General features: G+C 43.9%; 1 protein-coding gene and 1 long non-coding RNA gene across 2 annotated transcripts in view; both read right to left on the bottom strand.

Annotated features, from left to right (window-relative positions):
• Positions 1 to 10,071, bottom strand: part of LOC121458242 (cilia- and flagella-associated protein 206-like) — a 56,331-nt gene extending 46,260 nt beyond the window's left edge. The window contains exons 1-7 of the mRNA XM_041667345.1: positions 10,066 to 10,071; positions 8,913 to 9,003; positions 6,653 to 6,841; positions 5,015 to 5,173; positions 3,054 to 3,262; positions 2,566 to 2,685; positions 426 to 624 (exon numbers count right to left, since the gene is read on the bottom strand). Coding sequence (XP_041523279.1) covers positions 426 to 624; positions 2,566 to 2,685; positions 3,054 to 3,262; positions 5,015 to 5,173; positions 6,653 to 6,841; positions 8,913 to 9,003; positions 10,066 to 10,071 — 973 coding nt within the window. The remainder of the gene's footprint in view (positions 1 to 425; positions 625 to 2,565; positions 2,686 to 3,053; positions 3,263 to 5,014; positions 5,174 to 6,652; positions 6,842 to 8,912; positions 9,004 to 10,065) is intronic.
• Positions 10,072 to 11,022: 951 nt separating this feature from the next.
• Positions 11,023 to 13,107, bottom strand: LOC121458381. The gene is made up of 4 exons (XR_005975837.1): positions 12,957 to 13,107; positions 12,342 to 12,487; positions 11,804 to 11,916; positions 11,023 to 11,101 (listed from the first exon to the last, which is right to left on the bottom strand). It is a non-coding gene; the product is annotated as an uncharacterized LOC121458381 (long non-coding RNA).
• Positions 13,108 to 16,165: the final 3,058 nt, after the last annotated feature.

The raw sequence follows: 16,165 nt of genomic DNA, 5'->3' as shown, positions 1-16,165 counted from the left end.
CAACTGCAAAGCCAGTCTTGCAGAAATGCAAATGCGTAAGCACCCGGAGCCAAGGCACGAAAGGCTACAGTAAGATGCATTTTCTGGACAGCAAGACATTCAGTTTCCATATCTATATTTTTCACATTTTTTTGAGATAGGGTCTCTTGTAGCCCAGGCTGGCCTTGAACTTATTGTGTAGCCTAGGCTGGACTTGAACTCCTGATCCTCCTGCCTCTACCACCTACATGCTAAAAATTAACTGTGTGTGTCACAATGTTTGTTTGTTTGTTTTTCATATCTTCTATAATGAACACCAGTCTTCCATGATTAAGATGTTTAGTGTTTTATCAAGAAGCTATAGAATAAAAGTTTTAAAGCAAAAAGAGTGACTTGAAGCTACGGGCGACTTTAAAGAGGAGGAGCTAATGGCTAGTGTGCCTTACCTATGTGCTCCTTAATTCTAAAGATGTCACTTTTCACAGTGACATCACCCAGAAGGCCCTGGATCACCTTCTCGGGAAAGAGAAGCTCATGAGTGCCCAGGAACAGCTCCAGGTTAGTGGTCAGGTTGCTGAGGACACTAATCAGCACGGTCTCATCCTGGAAGCTCATCCACAGGCTGGCCAGTGCAATGAATATAGGCTAGAGAGAGAGAAACACTAAAGCCGTAACTGAGCGATGGAGTCATCACTGTATTTGGAGAAACAAATACGAGTCAGAAAAAATTCATTTTTTTATAAAGTCAAAATTTTACGAAACTAGAGAAGGCTTCTGAGTCAAGAGGAGGGAAACCTGTGTTTTCTTTCGAAGTATTTCATTTGCCATAGCTGTTATAAAGGTATTTACTCAGAAAGTAAGCTACACAAATGATTCACTATAGTTGATTTATGTGGCCCAATGACGAATCCAAAGACCCAGGAGCGCATACATGTGCATCTCACGCACATCAAGGGAGCTGCCTGCCAAAGCTTTAGATCAGGGAAATACAATATTTATTCACGGTAAAGGTTAGCTAAAATGACTTATCAAACAAACAGAAAATCAACCAGGCCTCACATAAGTTTGATTTTAAAGGCAATGTCGACAGTGAGACTACAGAAAGTCATCAAAGTCTCAAATGGTCTATACCCATGGGGACACGCGCACACTTTCTTTACTCCCTGTTCAGGTCAGGGCTGCAGTATTTTCTATAGCGTGGTGCTGTCATCCTGAGAGCTGATGCATGGTGAATAAAGGGTCACTTTCCTTTCAGCTAAGACGTAACTATCAGCTCTGAGCCAGATACGTGAGCACAGTCTCCCTCCCTCCCTCCCGCCCTCCTTCCCACTTCCCTATTTATCTCTCCCCATGTCCCGCTTTCTCTCTGCCTTCTCCCCTCCCTCTCTCCCTACTCCTGTCTGCGGGGAAGTGTGCAGAGGCCAGGGGTTGGTGGTGGGTATCTTCCCCAATCTCTCTCTGTCCTATTTCTTTATCAGGATCTCTCACTGAACCTGGAGCTCACTCATTGGCCAGGAATCCTCCTGGCTCTGTCTATCTGACACCACACCTGGCTTGTTCACAGCGGTACTGGGGATCTGAACTTAGGTGTGTGGCCATTTACCAATTAAGCTACCATCTCAGCTCTATAAGCACACTTTCAGTGTTACAATGGACTGCTTCTGTTGCCATAGATACTGTGGTCATCATTACCAGAAAGTATCATTTCCTTCAGTAACAACTGCCCTCATCAAACAAACTAAAACATAATCATTAAGAACAGGACCCTCTTATATAAAACTACTACATTGTATATGATAGTATCCTAAAGGAATACAATTATAAGGAATTTTGAACTGATTTATAAGACTCAAAAGGACGTTCAGCCTAAAGAAGTTACGCCTGCCATGGTGGCCACATGCCTGCATTCCAGCACCGGGGATGTGGGCACAGGAGGATCCACAGTAGAGGACAGCATGGGGTATCTACTGAGCTACAGAGTGAGGTACCGACTCAGAAAACCCACAGGCTAGGAATTAGCTCAGCAGTAGAGTTTGCGCACAGCTGGGTTTTGATCACAGGGGAGGAGTTTGGGCCCGTGAGATGACTCAGTGGGTCAACGCTCACAAGCCTGACAACGCAAGTGTAGTTCCAGGATCCCACTAAGAAAGTAGAGACCCTCTCTGCCCTCCACATGTGGCATGCCCCTTTGCCATCATAAATAAAATTTTAAAAAATACGTTTAAAAGAGTCAAAGTGCCAGGCTGTGGTGGCACACGCCTTTAATCCCAGCACTTGGGAGGCAGAGGCAGGTGGATCTCTGTGAGTTCGAGGCCAGCCTGGTCTACAAGAGCTAGTTCCAGGACAGGCTCCAAAGCTACAGAGAAACCCTGTCTTGAGAAACCAAAAAAAAAAAAAAAAAAGTCAAAGTTCAAAGTTCCTGATGGTGGTGGTGCACACCTGTGATCCCAGCACCCAGGGACAGAGGTGAGTGGATAGTTGTGAATTTGAAGCCAACATGGTCCACACAGCAAGTTCCAGGTCAGTTAGGGCTGCTCTGAGAGCCTGTCTCAACAAACGATGTCAAAGGGGATGGCAGCTACTTACAAAGACTTGCGATGTCGGGACAGCTGTTTTTGATTTTACTATCATTTTTAATTGTTCCAGTTGAGCTGTTAATTGTTTTATCATCATTTCCACTTCCTGAGCACAAGTAATTATATCTGACTGTGAAGACAGCATACTTTGTATTAATATTGTGTCATTTCGCTATAAATACCATGTTTAAGCCTTATCTGCTCCCAACCAAGTGACAGTGACGTTGTGAGGGCCACTCCCTGTCAGTGTGTAAGCCACATGCTCTGAATTACAAGTGTTGCAAACACACACATCACTATTTAATTATACCATGTTTCTAATCATACTATCAAGTGATGAGAAGCAACAACTATAAATTAACCTCTACCAAGTAAGTTCCACTAAGATCAATCCTAACTTGGCAATGAACCTTCCTAAGGTCACCTCCCTCGTGAGTCACCTCGTTCTCAAGTGACTGCGTTATATGGAAAATGACAGACTTTGTGACATTAGCTCACCAAAACAGTCTGAAGGAAGATCTCGTACTGCCGGATGTTGTACAGCGCTTCCTTTAACATATAGGACTCAAGCTCTTTGGCCAGGAGCGGGTTCGTTGTCACTTTCTCGATGATGGCTGTGTAGCGAAAGGCCTGTTCCTGGGCAATCTGAAGCTGGGAGTCGATATGCTGCGTGGTGGCTGGGATTGCTTCGTGGAGAATGGCTGGCACTGTTGTCAGGGTGTGAGAGTACAGGCACCAGGGCGTGGGGGAAGAATCAAGGAAAAGGACATCAGCAAGTAATTGCATTTTAAAGACCAAATTGAGTCAGATTTCCCTTATCAGATTGATAATAATGAGGCAGGTTTTTCATGGTCCCACCCCATGCAGAAAAGAACCTGTCAAAACAAAAACCAGTGTCAGAATAATAAGAAAAGTAGAACCAGGTCCACTTTCTCACTAAAATCTAGAAAATTCAGGTAGATTGTGGTGCCATGTACTGTATTAGCCATGCTCCTTTAGATAAATCACATTTAAAATGCAAGTATGAACCTTATCTGGACTCTGGACATAAAGAAGTCTATCAAAGGAAGGCACTCTCTGACTGGTGGGAGATTGTTGTAATTTTGATGTTTCTTTCCTGTGGAGGAGCATTCTGTCTACATACATCTGAGCAGCATGGCCACGGGGGCCAGAACTGGGTGCCATATCCCACGGAAATGGAGTTGTTACGTCACGGAATGGTTCTGAGCCACCATATGGTCGCTGGAACCAAACCCCTGTCCTCTGAAAGAGCAGCAAACACTGAGCCAACTCCCCAACCCCAGAATTTGATAGTGTATAACAAGTCTTAAAATAAAAAATAAACAACAATAATACCCTCATTGGACTAGGGGTGAAACTCAGTGGTCTCTAGCTCACAGACACAGCAAGGAGAGGGGCAGGTGGGGTGACCAGGGATCCGTGATTAGGTAAAGACGGGAATGCCTTATCAATGGGCCTGCAGAAGTCTAAATTCACATGCAATTACTTCTACCATTAGATCCTTTATTAGATATTTCCCAAGTATTTTCTTTTTTAAAAAATATTTATTTATTTATTATGTGTATAGCATTCCTTCCATATGTGCCCACAAGCCAGAAGGGGACGCCAGGTCTCATTATAGATGGCTGAAGGCCACCATGTGGTTGCTGGGAATTGAACTCAGGACCTCTGGAAGAGCAGTCAGTGCTCTTAACCACTGAGCCATCTCTCCAGCCCTCCCAAGTATTTTCAAAGTTACAAATAAAGAATGCACTATGGGTCTGCGTGTGGTGGTGCGAGCCTTTCATCCCAGCTCTTGGGAGACTGAGGCAGGTGGATCTCTAGGAACCAGAGGCAAGCCTGGTACAGCAAGTTCCAGGCTATTCAAGACTACACAGTGAGATTCTGCCTAAAAATAAAAAGAGCATTATGTATATAACAACACAGAAGTTCCTGAATTTGCAGATCATCAAATATCTTTGATGATCCTCTTTGGTCTTTTCATCCCATTAATACACCAGCACCAGTTTTCTTCCCGAGGTGATTTTAACTTCTAAATCGGTTTTCCTCCCTTTGGCCGGCGTGAGGTAAACATCACACTCCACGGAGTTGAGGGTGGCGGCCCCTGGGCTTCTCCTCATTCCTGTCACTGCCTCGATTTCCTACACTAGCTTCCTGGCACACAACACGTCTGCCTCCGCAAGGTTAGAACTACTAGCTAGTGTGAAGAAGAGAATCACAGTTTTTTGTTGTTGCTTTTGTTTTTCGAGGCAAGGTTCCTCTGTGTAGTCCTGGCTGTCCTGGAACTCGCTTTATAGACCAGGCTGGCCTCGGACTCACAGAGATCCACCTGTCTCTGCCTTCTGAGTGTCAGTGGTCTGGTGTGTGCTGTCTGCTCCACTGTGAAGCTAAGCCTTAAATGCACAGAACTTTCCGAATCAGCCTAACCGTGCACTTACGATCATCAATGCCTTCTCCGCCTTTCCCACAGTCTCTGTTAAATAACCGAATTCCAGTTACGATCATGGTGAGCTCTTTCAGCTGGTGCTCTTTGTCCTTCTTACTAAGAGTCAGAAATGTCCCCAGCTCAGCCTGAGGAAAAACACTCTGCAGGGCAGCTGCAATAGATGGCAGAAAAACAGAACGGCAGAACAAAGGCAACAGGGCTTGGACTGAAAGCGTCTTTCTGTCTGTAAGAAGGATGTGCCTATCTCATGTGACTTGAACTCCTGATTCTCCTGTGTCCCACCTCCCAAGTGCTGGGGATTACAGCCAGGCTTACTATGCCTACCTCTATGCTCATTTTAAAGTATAAATTGGACGACCATTTCCCGAGAATAAAAAGATTTCCTCTTTCAAGATCCTAATCAGACACAAGACTCAATGCCCTCCAGCCATATGCGGCATTCCTTTCCAGCTGGCCCAACCACCCCATTGCTCAGTACCCTGACAATGCTGCCCATGTCCCCTCGTGAGGTGGAAGGGTCACGGGAAAACCCAGCCTCCAAGAAAATGAACACTATTTCACTGACACAGTGTCAGTGAAACGTACCTGGGTAGCTTAAGATTTATTGTTCTTTATGTGTTAAGTGGGAGTCTTTGTGTGAGTGTATATCATGTGTTCCAGTGCTCCTGAGGCCAGAAGAGGGTGTTGAGTCTGTGAGTTGCCTGACAATGGTGCAGGAAACTGAACTCAGGTCCTCTGGAAGAGCAGCAAACAATCTTAAACACTGAGCCACCTTTCCAGCCTATAAGGCTTTTGTTTATTGGTGGTTGTTGTCTTTCATAAGTTTAAAAAAAATATTATTGTTGTTGTTGTTAGCACAGAAAATAATGGGTTTCATCATGACATTTTCAGAGTCCATGTTCCATGATTGTACTTCGGCCATATTTACATCCCCATTACCTTCCCCTGCCCCTCTTCTCCACTCCTCCTGCTCCCCACAGACAGTTCCCTCTATGAATTCATGTCATACATATATTAATTCCATATATGAGAGAAAACTGAGTATTTTGTCCTCCTGTTTCCCTCTTTTGTTCTCCGCTTTGATTCTGCTCTCCCTCCTTACAGTCCCCTTCTACTTTCAAGTCACATACATTCTTAAACATTTCTAGGAACCTGGGTACATTTGAACTTCTTATCTGTGCTGATTTTCTTTCAGCTAAGAAGGAAATTTCAATCTTTAGCATATTTTATAAAATACAATGGCAGGGACTAAGGAGATGCTCAGAGGGTCCAGTGCTTGCCACACAAGTGTGACGACAGAGTTTGTATTCTCAGACCCCTGTAGGCCAATACTGGGCAGGCGCGCAGCCAGCCAGGAACCTCAGAATCATAGAGGGGGAGCCTGGGGATCCCCGAGACAAGCTGGCTACCTAGACTGGCCAGAACGAAATGGAGAGTTCTGGGTTCAGTAAGAAACCCTGCCTTAGTAAATAAAGCGGACAGCACGGAGGAAGGCAGCGTCAGTCTTTGGCCTCTACATACACATGTGCACATATGCGCACAAGCCTCCACTCACACAGAGGCGCAAACACACATGCGCAGACTATACACATTAGTACAATGGGCATATGGGTTCATTACTCTCTTTTACCTGTTGCCTCCCTGACAATCTTGATGTCTGTGGGGGATCCCAGCCCAGACCTCAGTAACACATAGCTAACGATCTTTCGGTAGAGACTCTCCAGTTCTTCTCTAGCGCATGCTCTGTTGTCTGTAATTTCTCTACTAACAGCACACAATCTGGACTCCAAGACCCGGTGATGCTCTTCAAGAAAGTCCTCTAAAATTAGCAAATAACAGTATTTCACTTCTTCAATACTTAGAATTCTCCTCAGATAAGGACTAGAGAAAAACTGGTTAGTGTGTGGCAATTTGATGAAAACAAAAGCCCCTGACACCCTACCTTCAATGCTAGATTTGAACCCCCCTGGGCTAAATCCTAAACCCTGACTTCTTAAGATATAATGATGAAATAAAATACAGTGGCCATCAAGAAGCCTGAATACGGAAACGTTATTACAGGAATTTCAATAGAGTATTCTGTCAAAACATAAATGTCAGCACACATAAATATGTAAATATATGTAGTACAACATTAAATGTGTAGTCTATATATTCTTCTTCAATTATACTTATTTTATTCCTAAGTAAATGTCCTTTGAATAATATTACTGATAATGCAATACTGCATCGTCTTAGTTAGGGTCTCTATAAACACCATGACCAATAGCAATCTGGAAGGAAAGGGTTTGTTCAGCTTACACTTCCACATCACTGAGAGAAGCCAGGGCAGCAATCTGGAGGCAGGAACTGAAGCTGCTTACTGGCTTGCTCCCAGGAGTTTGCTCAGCCTGCTTTCTTGTTCAGCCCAGGGTTACCACCGCCCACAATAGGCTGGACCCTCCCACATCCGTAATTAATCAAGCAAACACTCGGAGACTTGCCTATAGGCCAACATGATGGAGTCACTTTCTCAATTGAGGTTCCTCTCTCCAGTGATCCTCACTGTGCTAAGCTGACAAAAGCAAACTTGCCAGTAAATGCCTAAAGAATTTATCCTTCTTATTTCCTGTGTTGTGTTGTGGCTGGAGACCACCTTTACTGGCATAACAATTCATGTAACTTAGTAAACACTCCCAGTCACAAGGCAACATCTATATCTATAATTCCACTAGAAAAGCAACTGAGAACTTTTACAAACTGAAAAAATAGGAATTGACTTTCTCTAATTCCATGTTTTGGAATTTCATTGTTATTAAGCAAAAATGGGGGCTGGAGAGATGGCTCAGCGGTTAAGAGCATTGCCTGCTCTTCCAAAGGTCCTGAGTTCAATTCCCAGCAACCACATGGTGGCTCACAACCATCTGTAATGCGATCTGGTGCCCTCTTCAGGCATGCACACAGACAGAATATTGTATACATAATAAATAGATAAATATAAAAAAGCAAAAATATAAGAGATATTATTTATATATTATCACAACTGAACGCTTACTGTTCAGAAAGAAATCACCAAATTAATCATGACTGCATTATTAAAAAAGTTTATTTTCCCCCATTTCTAACATGTCTTTGATATATACCTTAAATATAAATAGAAAATATAATAAATATAATAAAATATATTCTTAACTTAAACTTCCCACTAAATACTTTACATAATTATTACATAATTTAAATATTATAAAATAACAAACCAAGACTAAGAAAATCTAAAAATTAAGAATTTTAACTTCAATGGTTTAGTTTCTAATTGTTATATATTTGTCCCGTAAAGGTTAAAAATAGATAAACTTGGAAACATAATTTTACAAGTGTATAGTTTTAAGTTGACTTTTAGCATTCTTAAAGGCAACAAGCATTTTTCTCCTTTGAAGTTCCAACACTATTCTGTTCTTAGACACGGTGAATTGCTTCCCAGCATTCATGTGTTAAAGGGTTAGAGATGGTTGACCTTGAAGAGGTGGGATCCCGTGGGAAGTGTTGGTGTCACTGGAGGTGTGTCCTTTGGGGACTTCCCTGCCTCCTCTTCTCCTTCACATCCCAACTATGAGACACATATTTCTGCCATGATGTGCCTCCATGGTCGAAAGCAACATGGCCAACAAAGCCTGTACAAAATGCTCTAAAACTGGACCCAAGCAAACTTTTTCTTTGTGTAAACTGTCTCAAATATTTTATTAATAATAACAAAAGATTGCCTAACAGATCAAAGATGGAAAATATCAAGACTGACAAAAATGTATTTCATTAAACAATTAAATCTGTTGTCAATCAAACCTTTCTTACCTAAAATGCAATGTTTAAAAAAAACCTCTTTTAAAATGCACGAAAATAAGTGTTTATGTTACCTCGACTCGTGTAATTCATATCGAAGTAGACCTGCATCTTAATGGTGTCCAGGGATGGATTTTTACTGTCCAACAGTCGAGCCACACAAAGCTAGAAGAGAACATTGCATGAATGCTTCTACTATATTTTCCAAAACACTCAAGTGGTTTGTTTGCTTGTGTTTTGGATTTTGAGACAAAGACCATATAGACCAGGCTGGTCTCAAACTCACTATGTTGCTGAGGATGATCTTGAATTGATAATCCTCCTGCTCCCACTCCCTCCCCATTGCTCGGATTACCACACCTGGTCTTATGCAGTGAATGCCTGGGTATCTAATACAGGGCTTTATGCATACCAGGCAAGCAGTCTATCAGCTGAGGTTTGCTCTTCTAAGTTATTTTCAAGAAGAAAATGAGCAAAGCATCATGGTATACTCCTGCAATGCTAGCATCTCAAGAAACAGCACCTGGAGGACCTACACAAGCTTCAGCCAGAACTACAAAAAAGGCCAGAGAGGGGAGGGAGAGAGGAGAGAAACAATAAAGAGAAAAACATCACAGCAGTGGTCCTGATGATCAGGCAATTGTCGAGTTGGGAGCATAGGCCCCAGCCCCTCGCATCTATCCCAGCCCCCAGGCCTGGTCTGGACTCCAAATTCCAGCAGGCCAGGTCCTGACCCCACAGGAGGGGTCAGGACCACTTCCCAGGGTATTTAAATAAGTTCCCAAAAGAGGAACACGTGATCCCTTTTCCTTTCTCCCGGTGTTGGAGTTCCTGAGCTCGGCTTCCCTTCCCCGTTCTCCCTCTGGGCCACCCGAGAGTGCAGAACTCCCATTAAGCCTGGATATTTCTTAATTTGGCTTGTTTTGATTTGGCTTGATTGGGAATTTTGCGTCAGCAGGGAGCTCGCGTTAGGAAATATTCCTAACAGCGACAACCACTTTTATTGTAATCTTTTTCTTCCTTGAGGACATCAGGGTTTATATTTTCCACGATCAACACAGTAAGTTCTTTACCAGGTCTAGCTGAAGGCAAGATGCCTGACATGTTGGTGAGTTTAAACTTGTACTCTATTCTATAACTCTCCCAGAACTCCTGTATATTATTTGGGTCTGATTAACACCCTACTGATGGTGGAGGTCACGTTTTATAAAACTCTGCTTCAGTTACCCTCATCCCCTCACACAGTTTCTCGATTTCTACTCATTTTTAGATTTCTTCTGCTCCCCTCTCCCAGCACACACGTAAATGATGCATGCCCTCTCTAGACTTGGATGATCACCCATCCGCCTCCCTTTCACCTGGCCTTCCTGGACTCCTCCCATCCAGGCCCTGCCCTTCACACACCTGCTGCTGGAAGGCAGACAGCAGCATCCCTCTGAACCGTCCCCAGCCCCACCAGCCCTGCTCTCCTAGGAGTGCGGAGGGAAAGGACAAGACTAAGCAGCCTGTCTGTGCACCTAGGTCCCTGGGTGGGGGAGTGACCTTACAGTAGACTTTACAAATCCAAAGGTGCCTTTATCCAGTGGCTTTTAATTGAGTAAAAACAGGCAACAATTACTGTTGTTAAGATTACCACGTACTCGCTGGGCGGTGGTGGCGCACGCCTTTAATCCCAGCACTCGGGAGGCAGAGGCAGGCGGATCTCTGTGAGTTCGAGACCAGCCTGGTCTACAAGAGATAGTTCCAGGACAGGCTCCAAAACCACAGAGAAACCCTGTCTCGAAAAATAAAAAACAAAACAAACAAAATAAAAGATTACCGCATACTGTGAGAAGTTGTGCTTGTACCACATTAAAAGGATACTGAACTTGAAGCTTAACAACTCAGCTGAATTAGGGAGGGAAAAAACCTAAAACTGCTTCCTGGACCAATCCTTGAATCTCCTCTGTAACCTCCCATAGTTTCTGAATATCACAACCATTTCCCTATTGCTAAGAACAGCATTTATACCACACTTAAAGTTCACCAAGGCCAACTTTAGGCTGTCCTGTGGTCTCAGGGAGTTTCTGCAGCATCATCCTGATAAGACACTCTCCTCCCCAGTTCTAGGTTTGCAAGTCTTCCCCACCCCTACCACATCTGCAATAGACCTACTGTCTCTCCTTCAGGTTGTGAGAGAAGGTGGGGATTAGTGAAACATTCCCCTGCCATTTCTGCGAGTCAATAAAATCGCCACATACAGGTTTGGGGCAGCTCACACTTCCTTCGCGTGAAGAAAGGAAACAAATTCATTAAGGCTAGGACAGACAGCAACGTTGAACTTTTAGGAAATACAGAGGAAGCAACTAAATTGGAGTCTCCGACTTAAGACACTGGACATTACAGATATCTAAAGTCCTCCTCTTGGGTTCTAAAAACAGGTTTTCAAGCACATTTCCTTGCTTAGTAAGGTAATTTTTGCTTTGACTTTAACATAATTACATGGAATCCATTATGCAGGTCTTAATTCAGAACTATTTAACTCCACAGTACAGTTGTTGACCGTCTCAATGTTAGATAACGAGCAGGGTCTCACCAGAACACTGTGGCAGGCGTTGTTAGCCCTGACACCTGGGCCCCACCTTCCCTACTAACACGAAACCACAGGTTCGCATTATGTGTCCTTAGGGCCACTTACAACCGCACTTGACCAGTAAATATAACCATAAGAAACTCTTAGTTTTGGATGGAAAGTGACAACACATTTGACTGGAGCAACTAATTTTCCCTTTGTCTTTCTCCTCCCATCAGGAGGTATGACAATGACTCTGTGACATGGGGGAAAGCCAAGAATGAGGACCAAGGAAGCCAGGAACAACCTAGGTACCTCCAGACTTTAAAAAGCATCTAGGAACGCTCTTAACACTGGGTACCACATTTTAAAAATTTTGCTAAGACAGTAATTTGCAAAATTAATCATTCTTACCATGAAAGCAACCACTGTTTCAGATGCAATCTCTCCGTGGGCTGCACATTCTTGTCCTATTTCTCGTATAATATTCTTTATAACACTTTCTGCTTGAGTGGGAGGCATTGTGGCTAAATAAAGCAATATTTTTTTTAGTAATTTCGCTGATATATTTTCTTCTTTAGATTCCGTTATTAGATCTGGAATAACCACAATGTCTACTGAATTATTGCCGTTTAATTATGATCTAGTTTCCTCCTTTATCCATCTTAAATGACTTTATTAATGACAGAGCATAACTGGGATTTCCCCCTTATTTAAATGGTGCCACCATCAAAAATATATATTGTAACATTTAAAAAAAATTAGCCAGGTATGATGGAACATGCTTTTAATCCCAGTACACGGGAGGCAGATGAAGACAGATCTCTATGAGTAGCCTAGTTTACATAGCGAGCCAGGGCTACATCGAGAGACCCTGCCTCAAAAACAAAATACAACACAGAAAAAAAAAATTAAATCTTAACCAAATGTGGGAGAAAAAAAAAAAACTTACCACCCTATCTGCGTAGGCAGCAAGAATACAGCTTGGAAAAGAAAAGGCTTAACCACACATTCTCTGGAGGGCTTTTCACAACTCTAGCCTAATCTTATAACAGTAGGAAGATTTCCTCGGATTATTCCATCCTTGGGATATGAACGCTAACAAAAACATAAAAAGCAATCAATGAAAATGTGAGGGTTATGAATATCGAAAAAAGAACTGGCTATAATTTCATCCATTATAAACTAGGAAAGAGTGGGAACTTTAAGTCAAGGCTCCTGATTTTCTTTCCTGTGTCAGTTAACTCAAGTAAGAGAAAACAATGGCAGGGGCGCTCTGAAGGTTGGTTAAAGTAGCCTTGGGCATTTTGTACGGGAAACCAGACAGCCTGGTGTGCATCACGGTCCAACCACATCTCTTTGGGAGTCAGTTTGCTCATCCGAAAAGGATGGGTGCTGGTGTCACCTTCTCCTGAATTTATGAGTACACTGTGGTTAGAAAAGTCCGCGGCTTGGCACAAGAACCCAAGCGTCGCGCCAGAGAGCTTCTCTGTGGGTGTGTCTAAGACTTGCAGTTCCCGCGCGCTTGCGCAGAGCTGGAGGCCCGCCACCCACCCCTGTCAGTTACCGACCACCAGCACCAGCTTCGCAGCGGTCGGACGTCTGTCTCCTCTCCGGGTACACCCGCCTTTAAGGACCCGGAGTTCTCAGGGCGCTGGCTTCGGCCCGAACGCCAGCCGGCCGCGGCTCTCCCGGCCAGCCCCAGAGCCCAAGCAGCGGAGGCGTAACCACGGAAACCGAACGCGACGTCCGAAACTGGGGGCGGGGCCGGGCCCTGGAGGTGGAGCCAGAGGGCGGGGCGGGGCCGCTGGGGTGGAGCCTTGAGGCGGGAGTCCCTGGGATGGAGCCTTGAGCAGAAGGGTATTGGGTTCCCTCTCAGTTCCCCAAGAGACAAGCAAAAGAGCTCAATTCCAGGTGAGAAAGGTGTTTTCGCTACACCTCAGTATTAAGGCAATGAAACACGAGTTCTGAAACAAATGTTGGCCGTACAACCAGTCATACTGTTCGTGATAACTTGCTAGCGTGGAGACATGGGGAGGAAAACGCATCCATTGAAGAGAATGAGAAAACTTAGGGTTCGTATCAATGTTTACAGTGTTTTTCAAAGAAATACTTTCATTTCTCTTGCTCAAAGGAAGTCTGTAAACTTGTATTCCAAAATGCCTGAATGAAAGTTTTATTTATTATGTATTTACTATTATTTTTTATTTAAGTCGGGAAGTGCATTCAAACCAGATCTGTCGATGCAGGCCCCTAGTCCCAGGCTTTGGGATGCTGAGATAGGAAAACGCAGGTTTAAGACACCCTACACTGTATAGTGAGACTCTGCCCCCACCACCCAGAAGATGCAAGTAAGGAAACCTCTGTGTTTGGAATTGGGGGAAATCATTTTTTGTTTGTTTGTTTGTTTGTTTGTTTGTAGGAGAGGCTAGCACTGTGTAGTCTTGGATGGTTTGGAACAAGACATGTAGACCAGGCTGGTCTTGAATTCACAAAGACCTACCTGCCTCAGTCCCCCAAGCCCGGGTCGTGTGCCACCATGCCGGGTCAATGATGGTCGTTTGATTTTAAAAAATATTTGTTGCAGGGTTGGAAATAGTCTCTAAGGTTATGAACATTGGCTATATTTCCAGAGGACTGGGCTTGATTCCCAGCACCCACAAGACAGCTCATAACTGTCTGTAACTCCAGTTCCAGGGGAGCCAACTTCTGGCCTCTGCGCATACCAGCTAGGTGGGAATCTACAGACATACACCCTGGCACAACACCTATGCACATAAAATAGTAAAATAAAATAATAATACTTTTTAAAGCTTTCAGTGTTTCTTGGGTAAACATAAGGAACAATATTTTATTTTCTGTTATATCTAGTTATTTATGAGGCACCCATGAAACAACACACTTGTGAAAGTCACAGCCAGCAGGAGCCCGCTCTCTCCTACCACGTTTGTTCTTGGATCTGTTCACCCACAGAGACATCCCAACAAACTGTCCTAGTGACTTTGTTGCTGGGATGCACACCATGGCCGAAAGTAACCCGAGGAAGAGCAAGTTTAGCTTTCATTTCCAGTGGAGGGAAGTGAAGGCAGGAACCTGGAGCAGGAGCCAGGGAGGAACACTGCTCACCGGTTTCCTTGCTAGCTCATGCTTAGCCGGCTTTCTTTTTTAAAAAGTTATTTTAATTTTTCTTTATGCATTTAATTAATGTGTGTGCATGTGTTGGGTAGGGGTTCCCATGAAGGCCAGAAGACACCATCAGATCCCTTAGAAATGGAGTTACAGGTACTTATTTGATGTGGATGCTCTGAACTGAACTATTATCTTCATGGTTGAGCATCAAGTGCTCTTAACAGCTGAGCATTCTCTCCAGTCCCATAGCTAGCTTTCTTATACAGCCCAAACCCACCTGCATAGGGATGGTGCCACCCACAATGGGCTCCACCCTTCCACATCAATAATCAGTCAAGATTATCTCCTACAGATATGGCCACATCCAAACTTCCCGAGAAATCACTCTGTTGAAGGGCTCTCTTCCCAGAATGTGTCACGTTGACCATTAAAACTAAGCAGGACATGAACATTATCTTGAAGCGACAAAACCCAGGCCGAAACAAAGGTTAAAAGCAGAGCTTTAACCAATACAATTCTGTTTGATTTTGCTGAGTTTACTTCTCTCCTTTTATAGACAGGATCTTGCTGTTTTGCAAATGCTCACCATTTTACCATCCGCTGCCTCAGCCTCTCAAATGCTGGGATAAAGGTGTGCACCATCTCAGCTAGCCAGAATTTTATTTGCGTATGTGTGTGTGGTATGTGCATGTGTGTGCATGCATGCTCACATGCCTGTGAGCACATAGCTGGTACATGTACAGTGTATGCATGTGGCGGTGCAAGAGAGACAATGGGTTTCTTCCTTACATGCTGTTCACTTTCTATACTAAGCCAAGAGCTCCTGCTTCACTTAGTTTGGTACCTAGTTTGCTGCAGCATTTGTCTCTACCTCCTATGGGATGAGATCACAGGCAAGCCAACACACCCACCTGCCTTTTTATGTGAGTTCTGGGGATCTTCGAAATTATGTGGCAAATGCATTTGCTGCTGCTGGTGGTGGCAGCAGCAGTGGCAGCTTAGGGCTTGGAATCTTTCTACCTAGTTTGCTTTTTCTTTCTTCCTTCATTCAATGATGGGGATCAAATCAAGGACTCCACAGAAGATAAGTAAGTGCTCTATCACAAAGCTGAATCACTATCCCTAAGTCTGTCTCTCCCTGAGCTGGAAATACCTAACTGGGTCCAGCTGGGGTCAGCCAACCTCCAGCCAAGCTGAACATGTGTGATGAGTGTACTTCAAACTGCTGAGCTTAGGGACTGATGTGGGATTCCCCTCTGTATGGTGAATAAAGAAACTGCCTTGGCCTTGTTGATAGGGCAGGGTAGAGCTGGGGGTGGGGAGGGGAGGACACTAAACTGAATGCTGGGAGAAAGGAGGCAGAGTCAAGGCGAAGCCATGGAGCCTCTGCCGAAAACAGAACCTTGCCATAGGCCACAAGCCTCGTGGTAAAATATAAAATAATGGAAATGGGTTAAATTAAGAGATAGCCAATAAGAAGTTAGAGCTAATAGGCCAAGCAGTGATTTAATTAATACCGTATCTGTATGGTTATTTCGGGTCTGGGCAGCCAGGAACAAGTGGCCTCCCAAAACAGGATGGTTTAATAAAGTCTTATGGTGATTATTTAAACCTTTCAATGATCTTACAAGTAGTAAGCTAGGCATA

Source organism: Microtus oregoni, unplaced genomic scaffold (genome assembly GCF_018167655.1).
Source record: "Microtus oregoni isolate MIOR12 unplaced genomic scaffold, Mior012 000017F_ref0000208, whole genome shotgun sequence".
Classification (NCBI taxonomy): domain Eukaryota; kingdom Metazoa; phylum Chordata; class Mammalia; order Rodentia; family Cricetidae; genus Microtus; species Microtus oregoni.
Note: the sequence above shows the minus strand (reverse complement) of the source record. Positions and strands in the feature narration are given on the sequence as shown.